At 40.1% G+C, this 18,146-nt stretch overlaps 1 protein-coding gene across 7 annotated transcripts in view; it reads left to right on the top strand.

The window, feature by feature from the left end:
* Positions 1 to 18,146, top strand: part of C12H11orf65 (chromosome 12 C11orf65 homolog) — a 152,594-nt gene that overhangs the window by 20,951 nt on the left and 113,497 nt on the right. For 4 of the 7 annotated variants that reach the window (XM_021926511.2, XM_021926512.2, XM_021926513.2 and 1 more), the window contains exons 3-4: positions 6,202 to 6,294; positions 6,531 to 6,569. The exons of 2 other annotated variants lie outside the window; for them this stretch is intronic. In XM_021926511.2, coding sequence (XP_021782203.2) covers positions 6,202 to 6,294; positions 6,531 to 6,569 — 132 coding nt within the window. The remainder of the gene's footprint in view (positions 1 to 6,201; positions 6,295 to 6,530; positions 6,570 to 18,146) is intronic. One more of the 7 variants, XM_003910649.5, reaches the window with a different exon arrangement.

Genomic DNA, 18,146 nt, shown 5'->3' on the forward strand with positions numbered 1-18,146 from the left:
ACCAAAAACTTCCTAACCACCAGACCCCATTTATCTCTATTCTACTTTGTGTCTCTGTGAATTTTCCTATTTTAGGTACCTCATTTAAGTGGATTTGTTTTTTTGTATCTGGCTTATTTTACTCAACATAACATTTTCAAGGTTCATCCAACTTATAGCATGTATCAGAATTTCATTCCTTCCTAAGGATGGATCATATTCCATTATATATCTATATGCTACATTGTATTTATCCATTCATCTGTTAATGGACATTTGGGTTATTTCCACTTTTTGGTTACTGTGAATAATGCTGCTAAGAAATTGATGTAGCCGGGTATGGTGGCTCACGCCTGTAATCCCAGCACTTTGGGAGGCTGAGGTGGGTGGATCACAAGGTCAGAAGATCGAGACCATCCTGGCTAACATGCTGAAACCCTGTCTCTACCGAAAATACAAAAAATTAGCCGGGCGTGGTGGTGGGCGCCTCGGGAGACTGAGGCAGGAGAATGGCGTGAATCCGGGAGGCAGAGCTTGCAGTGAGCTGAGATCACGCCACTGCACTCTATCCTGGGTGACAGAGGAAGACTCCGTCTCAAAAAAAAAATAGAAGTTGATGTAAAGGTATCTGTTTGAGCCATTGCTTTCTTTTGGATATATGTCTGGAAGTGGAATTGCTGGATTATGTTGTAATTCTATGTTTGACTTTGTGAGGAACTGCCAAAGTTTACTACAGTGGCTGTACCATTTTACATTCCCACCAGCAATGCACAAGGTTTCCAATTTCTCTATATCCTTGCCAATACTTGTTATTTTCAAGTTTTTTGATAATAGCCATCCTAATGGATGTTAAGTGGTATCTCATTGTGGTTTTGATTTACATTTCTCTTATGACTAGTGATATTGAGCATCTTTTCTGTCCTTATTGACCACTCGTAAGTCTTCTTTGGAGAAATATATATTCAAGACCTTTGTCCATTTTTACATTGAGTTGTTCTTTTGTTGCTGAGATGTAGGAGTTCTTTATTTTTCAAAGATCTGCTTTGCAAATATTTTCTCCCATTTTTGTGGATTGCCCTTTTACTGTCTTGATAGTGTCCTTTGATGAACAAAAAGTTTTAATTTTTTTTGGTTTTGTTTTTTTAGATGGAGTCTCACTCTGTCACCCAGGCTGGAGTGCAGTGGCACAGTCTCAGTTCACTGCAACTTCTGCTTCCTGGGTTCAAATGATTCTTCTGCCTCAGCCTCCCAAGTAGCTGTGACTACAGGCAACCACCACCATGCCTGACTAATTTTTGTATTTTAGTAGAAACAGGTTTCAGTATGTTGGCCAGACTGGTCTCAAACTCCTGACCTCAAGTGATCTGCCCACCTTGGCCTCCCAAAGTGCTGGGATTACAAGCGTGAGCCACTGCACCCAGTCTAATTTTTATATGGTCCATTTTATCTTTTTGTTCATTTTGTTTATTGTTTTGGTGTTATATCCAAGAAATCGTTACCAAATCCAATGTCAAGAAGCTTTTCCCCCATATTTTCTTCTAGGAGTTTTATGACTTTAACTCTTATATTTGGATCTTTGTGTTTTGTTTTTTTTTTCCCAGACAGAGTCTTGCTTTGTTGCCCAAGCTGGAGTGCAATTGCTCAATCTCAGCTCAGTGCAAACTCCGCCTCCCAGGTTCAAGGGATTATTTTGCCTCAGCCTACCGAGTAGCCAGTACTACAGGCATGCGCCACATGCCTGGCTAATTTTTGTATTTTTAGTGGAGACGGGGTTTCACCATTTTGGCCAGGCTGGTCTCAAACTACTGACCTTGAGTGATCTGCCCATCTCGGCCTCCCAAAGTGCTGAAATTATAGGTGTGAGCCACTGCGTGCCACCTAGATCTTTGATCCATTTTGACTTAATGTTGCATATGGTGTAAATTAAGGACCCAATTTCATTATTTTTCATGTGGGTGTATAATTTTCGCAGATACATTTGTTGAAAATACTGTCCTCCTCATTTGGTGGTTTTGAAACCCTTGTCAAAAATGAGTTGATGACATATATATGAGTCTATTTGGAGGCTCTCTGTGCTATTCCGTTGGCCTATATATCTGTCCTTATGCCAGTACCAAACTGTTTTGATTATTGTAGCTTTAGTAAGTTTTGAAATCAGAAAGTATGCCTCTTCCAACTCACACTTTTTCACTTATTTTATTCTTTTTCAAGACTGTTTGGCTATTCAGGGTCCCTTGCATTCCACATAGATTTTAGGATGGGCTTTTCTATTTTTTTAAAAAATGCCATTGGGATTTTGGATAGTGATAACATTGAATCTGTACATTGCTTTGGGTAATACTGTCATCTTAACAATACTAAGGCTTCCAATCCATGAATGTGGGGAGTCTTTCCATTTATTTTTATTTATATTTTCTTTAATTTCAATATCCCTTTTTTTTTTAAGACTGAGTCTCGCTCTGTCACCAGGCTGGAGTACAGTGGTGCAATCTCAGCTCACTACAACCTCCGCCTGTGCCTCCCAGATTCAAGCAATTCTCCTGCCTCAGCTTCCCAAGTAGCTGGGATTACAGACACGTGCCATCATGCCCTGCTAATTTTTGTATGTTTAGTAGGGATGTGGTTTCACCATGTTGGCCAGGATGGTTTCAATCTTTTGACCTCATGATCTGCCCGCCTCAGCCTCCCAAAGTGCTGGGATTACAGGCGTGAGCCACTGTGCCCGGCCTTCAGTATCTATTTTTATCTATCCAGATACAAACCATTTCCAGAGCCCTTCATTTCTTCCTACAGCCTTCTTTGCTTCCTTATGGTATTAATTTTCTGCCAACTCAAGAATTCTCTGTAGTTTGTTTTTGTTTTTGAGAGGCAGGTTCTTGCTCTGTCACCCAGGCTGGAGTGCACTGGGGCAATCATAGCTCACTGCAGCCTTGAATTCATGAGCTCAAGTGATCCTCCTGCCTCAACCTACTGAGTAGCTAGGACTTCAGGTGTGCATCACCACACCTAGATAATTTTTAAAATTTTGTCCCCCTCCCCCCACTTTTTTTTTTTTTTTTGGTAGTAATGGTTTCTTGCTATTTTGACCTGGTGGGTCTCAAACTCCTGGCCTCAAGTGATCTTCCCATGTCAGCCTCCCAAAGTTCTGGAATTATAGATGTGAGCCACCTATACACTCTGTAGTATTTCTTAGAAGATTTCTTAGATACCAGACCTCTTGTGAAAAATCCCTTCAGCTTTTGTTTGTCTAAAAACATATTTATTTCCTTTTTATTTTCAAAGAATATTATCACATTTCATAGAAATCTAGACTGGCATGTTACTGGGTTTTTTTTCCCCCTTAGCACTCAGATGGTATTCCATTCTATTCTGTCTCCCATAGTTTCTATTAGTAAGTCAATAAATAGTGTTACTGTTTCTACTCTGAAAGTAATGTGGTATTTATTTTCTGGCTGCTTTTAAATTGCCTCTTTGTCTTTGGTTTTTAGCCGTTTGATTATGGTGTGTCTGTATGTCATTTTCTTTACATTTGTCCTTGTTTGGTCAAGTTGACAATAGAATAACCCAGCAGAGTCTACTCCTTGTCACGTTGGCATCCATACACATCCTTTTTAACCATATTTAACTTCCAAATAGAATCAAAACCGTGCTTCCACCTAACATTCCTCATATGGTCCAAAACATCTTCACAACCTTCCCAAAAGTACCTTTATCCATTTTTGGATCATTTTTATTCCTCTTTTTGCTGAACCATACTCTACCTATGATATCTTATACTTTAAATACCAGATGGAAGGTTAAGTACTTGTATTAATTTCCTAATGCTGCTGTAAAAATTGCCAAAAAGTTAGTCTTTAAACCACAAAAATGTATTACCTTACAGTTCTGGAGGTCAGAAGTCTGAAATGGGCTTCACTGGGCTAAAATCAAGGGTCAGCAGGGCTTGTGTTCTCTCTGGAGGCTCTAGGGAAGAATTTCCTGCCTTTTCCTCCTTCTAGAATTGCCCGTGTCCTTGGCTCATGGCGTCCTTCTTCCCCCCCTTCCTTCCTTCCTTCCTTCCTTCCTTCCTTCCTTCCTTCCTTCCTTCCTTCCTTCCTTCCTTCCTTCCTTCCTTCCTTTCTTTCTTTCTTTTCTTTCTTTCTTCCTTTCTTTCTTTCTTCTTTCTCTCTCTCTCTCTCTTTCTTTTTTTTCATTTCTTTCTTTCCTTCCTTTCTTTTTTTTCCTCCTAAAATCCTTTCCTGAAACAACCCCTATTTTCAAAGCCAGCAATGACCTGTCAAGTCTTTCTCACATCACACCACTCTGTCGCTGACTCTTACATGTCCTTTATATGGACCCTTGCAATCACCTTGGGCCAGTCAGGATAATTTCCCTGTGTCAAAGTCAGCTGATTAGCAACCTTAGTTCTATCTACAATCTTAATTCACCCTCTCCATGTAACAGCATATTTACAGTTCCAGATTACAGGGATTAGGTGTGAACATCTTTTGTTGGGGGGCATTATGCTGCCTACCACACTGTAATTAACACACTTTACATTTGTTTTAGGGGAATGGGAGCAGGAGAAAACAAAAGAAAAAAATGGCTAATATTTATATGCAGATATATAGAAGAAATACTCATAGATACTACCTGTTTCTGCAACTAATTATGGGATCATAGCTGGTATTTTTAACTTTTTTCTTCCACTAGCTATTTCATATTCTCTCTTTTTTTCAGCAAGCACTTCGGCTGGTTGTGGTTCTTTGCTCAGGGGTGGAGGAAGGGAATGATGCAAAACTTCATTCCTAAAGGGGCTAGACCTATAATAATTCTGCCTGTGTGGGGTTGTTATAATTTTCCGATTAACTTTTCTTACGGATATGGTATTACTAAAAAGCACCCCAAAAGTTCTCCTGAATTCTAGACATCTTCATACTATGAAGAAGCTCAAACTGAAGGTCTGTGTGGAAAGAGAGGCCCAGCTATCCTAGATATTCCAACAATTTCAGCTAAAGACCCTGATATGTGTGTGAGGCCATATTGATTAAATCACCCAACTCCAGCTGATCTGGCAGCTGACTAAGGCCACATGTATGAGTCCAACCAAGACCAGCAGAACTCCCCTGTCAACCCACAGAAAGAGAGAAATAAGAAATGGTTTTTGCTTTAAGCCACTAAGTTTTAGGGTGGTTTATTATGTATTAGTAGACAACTGATATAGTAACCACCTATTTAGAAGATACTGTTCAGATTTTAAACCATAATAAATATTTCTTGATACCCAATTTGGAGTTTTATTTGGGGAAAATTTTATCTTCCTTTCAGAAAGAATACTATTAGTATAGACATGGGCTGTACCATCTTCCATAGGCAGTTGTAGTGGAGCTTTAGATTGTTATATTGGTACTGTGGATTACTTAAATTTGAATTTATTTTGTTTGATTTAACACAAACAAACTGGGAGTGGGGTGTTTACCAAGGGTTATTAAAGCATTTTTAGGGAGCTAGGGTTTGAGGGGAGGGTTACCAAAGAAATAATTTTCCAAGATGGACTATTTGGTAGGGATTGTTTAGCTAAATTTGCACTAATGTGAAAAATAGATAAACAATAAATATTAATCGCTGTTACCATTACAGAATCCAGTAATAAATCAGTGGAATTACTATAGGAATAAGGAGGATTCTGCAATGGTAACAATGGCTAATATTTATTGAGTGTTTTCTTGTGTCAGAAAGCTTTAAGTGCTCTACAACTATTAATTCATTTATTTCTCACCAAAGCTGTATGAGATGGCTACTATGATTCCCACTTTATAGTTGAAGAAACTGAGTACAAAGAGGTTAAGCAACTTGTTGAGAGTCACAGCTGCTAAATACTAACAGCTGAACCCAGACAAGAGTATCCCATACTCAGTGTTCTTAATCCATAGGCGGTATTTTGTTTTTTTTCTAGATTACTCTGGAGAGTACACTGAGATGACTTTACCAAAGTTTGGGACATTACATTTATAGGTGGTAGTGATTCTATTACAAATTTAAGAATAAAACTCTGTGAGAATTATACTAATATTACTAGGGTTATCAAAGCAAACCCTGAGTGCATAATATTTCTAAAATCTGGTATGCATACATAAAATCTATTTTATGGTACTTTATTCATTTTTGCCCTAATTAGACAAAAAGCTAAGTAGAAATAGAAAATCCAGTTTTGATCATAAAATCTTATGTTTGAACCTTTAGAATGTTGCTATATTTCAACACTTTAAAAGTCTGATTGATTTAAGAAGACAAGGAGAACCACGTCAGATTGTGAAATATATTAATCCCAAAGAGGTAAGGACATTACTTGTTGATATTGCATCCTATATTTTTCCTTAAAATGTGATTACTTTATCAATTCAGTGTGCTCATCGTATTTGTTTCTTTTTAAAACTGTTTTTAATAAGTATTACACATATGTTGAAAGTTCATAAAACATAAATATATAGCTCAGTGAATCATCACAAAGCAAACACGTATGTAACCATCACCCAGATCAATGTTTTCATACTCCAAATCACTCCCTTCAGGTACCCTACAAATCACTGCCAACTCCCTTCTTCCAAAAGGTAACCACTATTTTATATTCTAACATAATACTTTAATTTTCTGTTTTTGAACTGTATATAAATAGAATCCTATACTATGCTTGGGGTATATATTTGTTCATCCAACAATACATTTACATAGCTAAAATTCATTCATTTTTAATTAATAGGCATTATTCACTTTTATGATTATATTGCTATTCATTCTACAGTTGATTGACCTTTGTATTTTTTCTAGTTTGGGGCTATTATAATAACTGTTTCTGGGAATTTTCATGTCTCCTCATGGATAAGTGTACACATTTTTTTTTGTTTGTTTATACTACACCTAGAAATGGAATTGCTGAGCTACAAATTATGCTTATCACAACTCTGGGAGATAATGCCAGATTATTTCCCAAAGCTATTGTACTAATTTATATTTGCACTAGCAATCTTTGGTATTCTTAGTGCTTTACATTCTCACCAATACATAATATTGTCAGTTTGTAATTTGTATTTCCCTGATACTTTTGTGATGTGGAAAGTGCTTATTCAAGTCTCCTCTGTGTGTGTGTGTGTGTGTGTGTGTGTGTGTGTGTGTGTGTATTCCCTATCCTTATGGGTTTTGGGGTTTTTGTTTGTTTGTTTGTTTTTTAAGACAGGGTCTCACTCTGTCACCCAGGCTGGAGTGCAGTGGCACGATCAGGGCTCACTGCAGCCTCAACCTCCTGGACTCAAGCAATCCTCCTGCTTCAGCCCCATGAATAACTGGGACTGTAGGCGCATGCCACTGTGTCCAGCTAATTTTTTGTATTTTCAGTAGGGACAGGGTTTTGCCATGTTGCTCAAGCTGGTCTCGAACTCCTGGACTCAAGTGATCTGCCCACCTTGGCCTCCCAAAGTGCTGGGATTACAGGCGTAAGCCACTGTACCCCTTATTGGTCTTTTAAAAATCAGTTCTTTGTATTTTTTTTTTAACTACTTCTTTTTTCTCAACTTATTTTTTGTGGTAAAGTACACATAATATAAAATTTACTATCTTAACCATTTTTAAGAATACAGTTCAGTGGTACTAAACACATTTATAATGTGTGTAACCATCACCAACCATCACCACCACCCATCTCCATAAATCTTTTCATCTTATAAAACCAAAACTCTATCTTCATTAAACAGTAACTCCTAATTTTCCCTTCCACCTATCTCCCAGCAACTACCATTCTACCTTCTGTCGCTATGAATTTGAGTAATTATCTTATAGGAGTAGAATTATACAGTACTTGTCTTTTTGTGATTGGCTTATGTCACTTAGCACAGTGTCAAGATTCACCCATGTAATAGTTTATTGCAGGATTTCTTTCTTTTCTTAAGGCTGAATAATATTCCATTGTGTGTATATACTACATTGTACTCGTCCACTGATGGACACTTGGGTTGCTTCCATGTTTTAGCTATTATGAATAATGCTTCTATGAATGGTTATACAATTATCTCTTTGAGACCCTTCTTTTAATTCGTTTGTGTATATATCCAGAAGTGGAATTGCTGGATCATATGGTAATTCCATTTTTAAGTTTTTTAGGAGCAACTGTTTTCCACAGTGGCTGTACCATTTTGTACTCTCACCAATAATGCACAAGGGTTATATATTCTTTATAGAAGCCCTTTGTCCGTTATCTGTGTTACATGCATCTTTTTTTCACTCTATGACTTGTCACTCTCTTAATGGAGTCTTTCCTTTGATTTTTTATTATTAAAAATGTCAAATATATGCAAAAGGAGAAAGAGTGAAGTCAAAAGCCACCATGTACCCTGTACCCATCATCTAGCTTCAACAATTAGCGATTCATCGGCCGGGCGCAGTAGCTCAAGCCTGTAATCCCAGCACTTTGGGTGGCTGAGACGGGCGGATCACGAGGTCAGGAGATCGAGACCATCCTGGCTAACACGGTGAAACCCCGTCTCTACTAAAAAATACAAAAAATTAGCCGGGCGAGGTGGCGGGCGCCTGTAGTCCCAGCTACTCGGGAGGCTGAGGCAGGAGAATGGCCTAAACCCGGGAGGCGGAGCTTGCAGTGAGCTGAGATCCGGCCGCTGCACTCCAGCCTGGGGACAGAGCGAGACTCCGTCTCAAAAAAAAACAAAAAAACAAAAAAACAAAAAAACAAATTAGCGATTCATAACCAATCTTGTTTCATCTATACCTCTACCCACTTTCTACAACCTCTAGGTTATTTTGAAGCAGTGGTGTCTTTTGATTAACAAAGTTCTCAATTTTAATGTAGTTCAGTTTATCAATATTTTCCTATATGGTTGGTGCCTTTTTAATTTGTTTTTTTTTTTTTTCTTTTTTCTTTTTCTTTTTTTGAGACAGGGTCTCGTTCTGTCTCCCAGGCTGGAGCACAGTGGTGTGATCACAGTTCACTGCAGCCTCAACCTCCTGGGCCCAAACGATCCTCCCACCTCAGCCTCACAAGTAGCTGGAGCAACAGGCATATGCCACCATGCCCAGCTAATTTTTTTCATTTTTTGTAGAGATGGGGTCTCCCTAGGATGCGCAGGCTGGTCTCAAACTCCTGGGCTCAAGCAATCCTTATGCCTTGGCCTCCCAATGTGCTGGGATAACAGGTGTGAGCCACTACAGCAAGCTGGTGTTTTTTGTTTTGTTTTGTTTTTTGGTTTTTTGTTTGTTCATTTTTTAGTACTTTAAGTTCTGGGATACATGTGCAGAATGTGCAGGTTTGTTACATAGGTATACACGTATCATGGTGATTTGCTGCACCCATCAACCCGTCATCTACATTAGGTATTTCTCCTAATGCTATCCCTCCTCTAGCCCCCAACCCCTCTACAGGCCCTAGTATGTGATGTTCCCCTCCCTGTGTCCATGTGTTCTCATTGTTCAACTCCCACTTATGAGTGAGAACATGTGGTGTCTGGTTTTCTGCTCCTGTGTTAGTTTGCTGAGAATGATGGTTTCCAGCTTCATCCGTGTCCCTGCAAAGGACATGAACACATCCTTTTTTATGGCTGCATGTATTCCATGGTGTATATGTGGCACATTTTCTTTATTCAGCCTATCACTGATGGGCACTTGGGTTGGTTCCAAGTTTTTGCTATTGTGAACAGTGCTCCAGTAAACATACGTGTGCATGTGTCTTTATAGTAGAATGATTTATAATCCTTTGGGTATATTGCCAGTAATGGGATTGCTGGGTCAAATGGTACTTCTGGTTCTAGATCCTTGAGGAATTGTCACACTGTCTTCCACAATAGTAGAACTAATTTATACTCCCATCAACAGTGTAAAAGTGTTCCTGTTTCTCCACATCCTCTCCAGCATCTATTCTTTCCTGACTTTTTAATGATTGCCATTCTAACTGGTATGAGATGGTATCTCATTTTGGGTTTGATTTGCATTTCTGTAATGAGCAGTGATGCTGAGCTTTTTAAAATATGTTTGTTGACCACATAATTGTCTTCTTTTGAGAAGCATCTGTTTATATCCTTCATCCCCTTTTTGATGAGGTTGTTTTTTTCTTGTAAATTTGTTTAAGTTCCTTATAGATTCTGGATATTAGCCCTTTGTCAGATGGATAGATTGCAAAAATTTTCTCCCATTCTGTAGGTTGCCTGTTCATTCTGACGGTAGTTTCTTTTGCTGTGCAGAAGCTCTTTAGTTTGATTAGATCCCATTTGTCACTTTTGGGTTTTGTTGCCATTGCTTTTAGTGTTTTAATCATGAAGTCTTTGCCCATGCCTAGGTCCTGATGGTATTGCCTAGGTTTTCTTCTAGGATTTTTATGGTTTTAGGTCTTACGTTTAAGTCTTTAATCCATCTAGAGTTAATTTTTGTATAAGGTGTAAGGAAGGGGTCCAGTTTTAGTTTTCTGCATATGGCTAGCCATTTTTCCCAGCACTATTTGTTAAATAGGAAATCTTTTCCCCATTGCTTGTTTTTGTCAGGTTTGTGAAAGATGAGATGGTGTCAAAGGTGTGCTTGTTTTGGTCAGGTTTGTCAAGGATGAGATGTGTGGTGGTATTTCTGAGGCCTCTGTTCTGTTCCATTGGTCTATATATCTGTTTTGGTACCAGTACCATGCTGTTTTGGTTACTGTAGCCTTGTAGTATAGTTTGAAGTCAGGTAGCATGATGCCTCTAACTTTGTTCTTTTTGCTTAGGATTGTCTTGGCTATATGGGCTCTTTTTGGGTTCCATATGAAATTTAAAGTAGTTTTTTCTAATTCTGTGAAGAAAGTCAATGGTAGCTTGATGGGGATAGCATAGAATCTATAAATTACCTTGGGCAGTATGGCCATTTTCATGATATTGATTCTTCCTATCCATGAACATGGGATGTTTTTCCATTTGTTTGTGTCTTCTCTTATTTCCTTGAGCAGTGATTTGTAGTTCTCCTTGAAGAGGTCCTTCACATCCCTTGTGAGTTGTATTCCTAGGTATTTTATTCTTTTTGTAGCAGTTGTGAATGGGAGTTCACTCATGATTTGGGTCTCTGTTTGGCTATTATTGGTGTATAGGAGTGCACATTGATTTTGTATACTGAGACTTTGCTGAAGTTGCTTATCAGCTTAAGGAGATTTGGGGCTGAGACAATGGGGTTTTCTTAATATACAGTCATGTCATCTGCAAACAGAGACAATTTGACTTCCTCTCTACCTATTTGAATACCCTTTATTTTTTTCTCTTGCCTGATTGCTCTGGCCAGAACTTCCAATACTGTGTTGAAAAGGAGTGGTGAGAGAGGGCATCCTTATCTTATACCGGTTGTCAAAAATGTATTATTTCAAAAATACATCCAGATTTTGCCCATTCAGTATGATATTGGCTGTGGGTTTGTCATAAATAGCTCTTATTATTTTGAGATATGTTCCATGAATACCTAGTTTATTGAAAGTTTTTAGCATGAAGGGGTGTTGAATTTTATCAAAGGCCTTTTCTGCATCTATTGAGATAATCACGTGGTTTTTGTCATTGGTTCTGTTTATGTGATGGATTACATTTATTCATTTGTGTATGTTGAACCAGCCTTGCATCCCAGGGATGAAGCCGACTTGATTGTGATGGATAATCTTTTTGATGTGCTGCTGGATTCGGTTTGCCAGTATTTTATGGAGGATTTTTGCATCGATGTTCATCAGGGATATTGGCCTGAAATTTTCTTTTTTTGTTGTGTCTCTGCCAGGTTTTGTTATCAGGATGATGCTGGCCTCATAAAATGAGTTAGGGAGTAGTCCTTTTTCTATTGTTTGGAATAATTTCAGAAGGAGTGGTACCAGCTCCTCTTTGTATCTCTGGTTGAATTCAGCTGTGAATCCATCTGGTCCTGCGATTTTTTTGGTTGGTAGCCTATTAATTACTGCCTCAATTTCAGAACTTGTTTTTGGTCTATTCAAGGATTCAGCTTCTTCCTGGTTTAGTCTTGGGAGGGTGTATGTGTCCAGGAATTTATCCATTTCTTCTAGATTTTCTAGTTTATTTGCAAAGAGGTGTGTATAGTATTCTCTGATGGTAGTTTGTATTTCTCTGGGATCAGTGGTGATATCACCTTTTTTCATTTTTTATTGTATCTATTTGATTCTTCTCTCTTCTTTATTAGTCTGGCTAATGGTCTATTTTGTTAATCTTTTCAAAAAAAAAAAAAAAAAAAAAACAGCTCCTGGATTCACTGATTGTTTGAAGTCTTGTGTTTCTATCTCCTTCAGTTCTGCTCTGATCTTAGTTATTTCTTGTCTTCTGCTAGCTTTTGAATATGTTTGCTCTTGCTTCTCTAGTACTTTTAATTGTGATGTTAGGGTGTCGATTTTAGATCTTTCCCGCTTTCTCCTGTGGCCGTTTAGTGCTATAAATTTCCCTCTAAACACTGCTTTAGCTGTGTCCCAGGGATTCTGGTATGTTGTGTCTTTGTTCTCATTGGTTTCAAATAACTTATTTATTTCTGCCTTTGTTTCATTATTTATCCAGTAGTCATTCAGGAGCAGGTTGTTCAGTTTCCATGTAGTTGTGCCGTTTTGAGTGAGTTTTAAAATCCTGAGGTCTAATTTGATTGCAGTGTGGTATGAGAGACTGTTAGGATTTCCGTTCTTTTGCGTTTGCTGAGGAGTGTTTTACTTCCAATTAGGTGGTTGATTTAGAATAAGTGCGACGTGATGCTGAAAAGAATGTATCTTTTGTTGCTTTGGGGTGGAGAGTTCTGTAGATGTGTATTACGTCTGCTTGGTCTAGAGCTGAGTTCAAGTCCTGAATATCCTTGTTAATTTTCTGTCTCGTTGATCTGTCTAATATTGACAGTGGGGTGTTAAAGTCTCCCACTATTATTGTGTGGGAGTCTAAGTCTCTTTGTAGGTCTCTAAGAACTTGCTTTATGAATCTGAGTGCTCTCGTATTGGGTGCATATGTATTTAGGATAGTTAGCTGTTCTTGTTGCATTGATCCCTTTACCATTATGTAATGCCTTTCTTTGTCTTTTTTGATCTTTGTTGGTTTAAAGTCTGTTTTATCAGAGACTAGGATTGCAACCTCTGCCTTTTTTTTTTTTTTTTTTTTTTTTGGTTTCCATTTGCTTGGTAAATATTCCTCCATCCCTTTATTTTGAGCCTACCTGTGTCTTTGCATGTGAGATGGGTCTTCTGAATACAGCACGCCAGTGGGTCTTGACTCTCTCCAATTTGCGAGTCTGTGTCTTTTAATTGGAGCATTTAGCCCATTTACATTTAAGGTTAATATTGTTACTGTGTGAATTTGATCCTGTCATTATGATGCTAGCTAGTTATTTTGCCCATTAGTTGATGCAGTTTCTTCATAGTGTTGATGGTCTTTACAATTTGGTATGTTTTTGCAGTGGCTGGTACCAGCTTTTCCTTTCCATATTTAGTGCTTCCTTCAGGAGCTCTTGTAAGGCAGGCCTGATGGTGACAAAATCTCTCAGCATTTGCTTATCTATAAAGGATTTTATTTCTCCTTTGGTTATGAAGCTTAGTTTGGCTGGATATGAAATTCTGGGTGGAAAATTCTTTTCTTTAAGAGTGTTGAATATTGGCCCCCACTCTCTTCTGGTTTGTAAGGTTTCTGCAGAGTGATCTGCTGTTAGTCTGATGAACTTCCCTTTCTAGGTAACCCGACCTTTCTCTCTGGCTGCCCTTAACATTTTTTCCTTCATTTCAGCCTTGGTGAATCTGATGTTTACATATTTGGGGTTGCTCTTCCTGAGGAGTATCTTTGTGGTGGTCTCTGTATTTCCTGAATTTGAATGTTGGCCTGTCTTGCTAAGTTGGGGAAGTTCTCCTGAATAATACCCTGAAGAGTGTTTTCCAGCTTGGTTCCATTTTCCCCGTCACTTTCAGGTACATCAGTCAAATGTAGGTTTGGTCTTTTCACATAGTCCCATATTTCTTGGAGGCTTTATTCATTCCTTTTCGTTCTTTTTTCTCTAATCTTGTCTTCATGCTTTATTTCATTAAGTTGATCTTCAATCTCTGATATAGTTTCTTCCACTTGATCGAGTCAGCTATTGATACTTGTGTATGCTTCATGAAGTTCTCGTGCTGTGTTTTTCAGCTCCATCAGGTCATTTATGTTCTTCTCTAAACTGGTTATTCTAGAGAGCAATTCCTATAACCTTTTTTAAAGTGCTTAGCTTCCTTGCATGGGTTAGAACATGCTCCATTAGCTTGGAGGAGTTTGTTATTATCCACCTTCCAAAGCCTACTTCTGTCAATTCGTCAAAATCATTCTCCATCCAGTTTTGTTCCCTTGCTGGCGAGGAGTTCTGATACTTTGAAGGAGAAGAGGTGTTCTGGTTTTTGAAATTTTCAGCCATTTTGTGCTGGTTTTTCCTCATCTTTGTGGATTTATCTACCTTTGGTCTTTGATGTTGGTGACCTTCGAATGGGGTTTCTGTGTGGACATCCTTTTTGTTGGTGTTGATGCTGTTCCTTTCTGTTTGTTAGTTTTCCTTCTAACAGGCCTCTCTGCTGCAGGTCTGCTGGAGTTTGCTGGAGGTCCACTCCAGACCCTGTTTACCTGGGTATCACCAGTGGAGGCTGCAGAACAGCAAAGATTGCTGCCTGTTCCTTCCTCTGGAAGCTTTGTCCCAGAGGGGCACCTGCCAGATGCCATCCAGAGCTCTCCTGTATGAGGTGTCTGTCAACCCCTGCAAGGAGGTGTCTCCCAGTCAGGAGGCACGGGGGTCAGGGACCCACTTGAGGAGGCAGTCTGTCCTTTAGCAGAGCTTGAGCACTGTGCCGGGAGATCCTCTGCTCTCGTCAGAGCTGGCAGGCAGGGACGTTTAAGTCTGCTGAAGCTATACCAACATCCATCCCTTTCCCCAGGTGCTCTGTCACAGAGAGATGGGAGTTTTATCTATAAGCCCCTGACTGGGACTGCTGCGTATCGTTCAGAGATGTCCTTCCCAGAGAGGAGGAATCTAGAGGCAGTCTGGCTACAGTGGCTTTTTGGCACTGTAGTGTGAGCTCTGCCCAATTCAGACTTCCTGGCAGCTTTGTTTACACTGTGAGGGGAAAACCACCTACTCAAGCATCAGTAATGGCAGACACCCCTCCCTCACCAAGCTTGAGCATCCCAGGTCGACTTCAGGTTGCTGGACTGGCAGCGAGAATTTCAAGCCAGTGGATCTTAGTTTGCTAGGCTGTGTCTGGGTGGGATCCGCTGAGCTAGAGCGCTTGGCTCTGTGGCTTCAACCCCCTTTCCTGGGGACTGAATGGTTCTGTCTTGCTGGCATTCCAGGCACCACTGGAGTATGAAAAAAACTGCAGCTAGCTTGGTGTCTGCCCAAAGGGCTGCCCAATTTTGTGCTTGAAACCCAGGGTCCTGTTGGCATAGGCACCCTAGGGAATCTCCTGGTATGCGGGTTGGGAGTATCGTGCGAAAAGCATAGTATCTGGCCAGAATGCACAGCTGGTGCTTTTTATAACCTTTTCCAACTCAAAGGTTATAAAAATATTCTATTATACAAGATTTATTGATTTGCCTTTTATACTTAGATCTACAGTCCACCTGGGATTGACTTTTGTGTATGGTGTGAGGTACAGGTCAACATTTTTTTTTTTTTTTTTTTGAGACAGAGTCTTGCTGTGTTGCCCAGGGTGGAGTCCCGTGGTGCTATCTCGGCTCACTGCAACCTCCACCTCCCACGTTCAGTGATTCTCCTGCCTCAGCCTCTCTAGTAGCTGGAACCACAGGTGCCCGGCACCATACCCGGCTAATTTTTTGTATTTTTAGTAAAGACAGGGTTTCACTGTGTTAGCCAGGATGGTCTCCATGTCCTGACCTCATGATCTGCCCACCTTGGCCTCCGAAAGTGCTGGGATTACAGGTGTGAGCCACCATGCCCGGCCCAGGTCAACATTCTCATTCTTCCATGCAGATATCCAAGTGATTAAACACTATTGAAAATGCTATCCTGTCCCTACTGTTCTGCAGTGCCACCTTTAAAATAATTAAATCAGGTGGCCTTTTATGTATTAGTCTGTTCTATTGGTCTATTTTTCTACTATTGTCGTAACTATTACAGCTTTATAGCAGTCCTATTAAATGATAGAGAAGACACCCAGTCTTACAATTCTTCTTCAAGAAAACACTCCAGGCTATTCTTGAATGCTTTTTATTTCCACATAAATCTTTGAATTAGCTTGTCTATTTCCACACCAAAATAAATCTGTTGGAGAAATGAAAATTGTAGAGTAAGGAGTTCTAAGAATAACTGTCGGCCGGTGCCATGGTTCACGCCTGTAATCCCAGCACTTTGGGCGGCTGAGTCGGGTGGATCACGAGGCCAGGAGTTCGAGACCAGCCTGGCCAACATAGTGAACCCTGTCTCTACTAAAAATACAAAAATTAGCCGGGCGTGGTGGCATGTGCCTGTCGTCCCAGCTACTCGGGAGGTTGAGGCAGGAGAATCACTTGAACCAGGGAGGCAGAGGTTGCAGCGAGCCGAGATTGTGCCACTGCACACCAATCTGGGTGACAGTGTGAGACTTCATCTCAAAAAAAAACCAGAATAACTGTCAGAATCAACTTTATTGTAACTCTGGAGTCTAATTAAAAACTTAGAGCAACCAGAGGAGTGCTTTTAATGAAGAAAAAGGCTACTAAACTTTAAGAAAGCAGGGTGGTGTTTTTGCCTACCCATGAAACATGCCTTGTTCTCCAGCTTGGCAGCAGCCATAGAAACAAAGGCCCCTATTCCTGGTGTGACTTACTGGGGCCAGAGTGCAAAATTCAGAACGTGTTCTCAAAAATTGTGGTTATGTTTTTTTTGTTTGTGTGTTTGTTTGTGTGCGTGTGTGTGTGTGTGTGTCTTTGTTTTTGAGATGGAGTCTTGCTCTGTCACCCAGACTGGAGTGCAGTGTTGCGATCTCGGCTCACTGCAACCTTCGCCTCCCAGATTCAAGTGATTCTCCTGCCTCAGCCTCCCAAGTAGCTGGGATTACAGGCGCCACCACCACACTCAGCTAATTTTTTTTTGTATTTTTAGTAGAGACAGGGTTTCACCATGTTGGCCAGGCTGGTCTCGAACTCCTGACCTCAGGTGATCCACTCACCTCAGCCTCCCAAAGTTCTGGGATTACAGGTGTGAGCTATTGCACCTGGCCTGGTTGTGCATTTTGATCTGTCTGGCAGTTCCCTGAGGAACCTGCACAGAGGCTTGCCTTTATTTCACCCCTCTCCATGCCATCACAGGAATGGGCCAGCTTATGGGATTTAAAATCGTTTACAACCTGCAGCCACCTCAGGCAATAGATGGCAGACAAGGCAAGGACTGGCAAACCTAAAAATCTAGGTAGAATGAAGCTGAGGAGAAAGATACATGGGGATGTCTGAACAAATAGAGATTATCAAAAAAGAGAAAGATGACTAGTGCTTGCCAGGTGTTGGGGGTAGAGTGAAGGAAGTGACTGCTTGATAGATATGGGGTTTCCTTTTGCAGTGATGAAAATATTGTGGAAGTAGTGGCTGTACAATACGAAAGTACTAAATGTCACCATTGGTTAATTTATGTTGTGTGGATTTTTACCAAAATAAAACATATTTTTAAAGTCTGTTGGAATTTTGGCCAGGTGTGGTGGCTCACACCTGTAATCCCAGCACTTTGGGAGGCTGAGACAGGAGGATCACTTGAGCTCAGAAGTTTGAGACCAGGGCAACATAGTGAGACCCCATCTCTACAAAAAAATAAAAAATTAAATTAAAAGTCTATTGAAATGTTGATTGGGATTGTATTGAATATTTAGCTCATTTTGAGGAAAACTGATACGACAATACTGAGAGCTCTAATTCATGAACATTTGTGGGAAATACGGATAGGCTGCTTAGATCCCTCTTTAAGAAGGATTTACTACCCAATCTCAGGGACTGCAGTCCACAGACAGCCTCCAGCTGTGAGAATCTTCAGTGTCTACCCTAACTGCAAAGAACTGCCTGATGCTAGGTCAACCCTTTCCAGGGAATCCCACATCCAGTGACTGAGCAGAGGGTGGTGGGTGAGGAGATGGGTCTAGAAGCCATTGTGATGTGCATCAACTCTTTTGGCAGTATTCACTTTAGAGGTCCCAGCAGGATTGGCCCAGGCTTTGTGTG

This window comes from Papio anubis, chromosome 12, assembly GCF_008728515.1.
Source record: "Papio anubis isolate 15944 chromosome 12, Panubis1.0, whole genome shotgun sequence".
Lineage (NCBI taxonomy): Eukaryota > Metazoa > Chordata > Mammalia > Primates > Cercopithecidae > Papio > Papio anubis.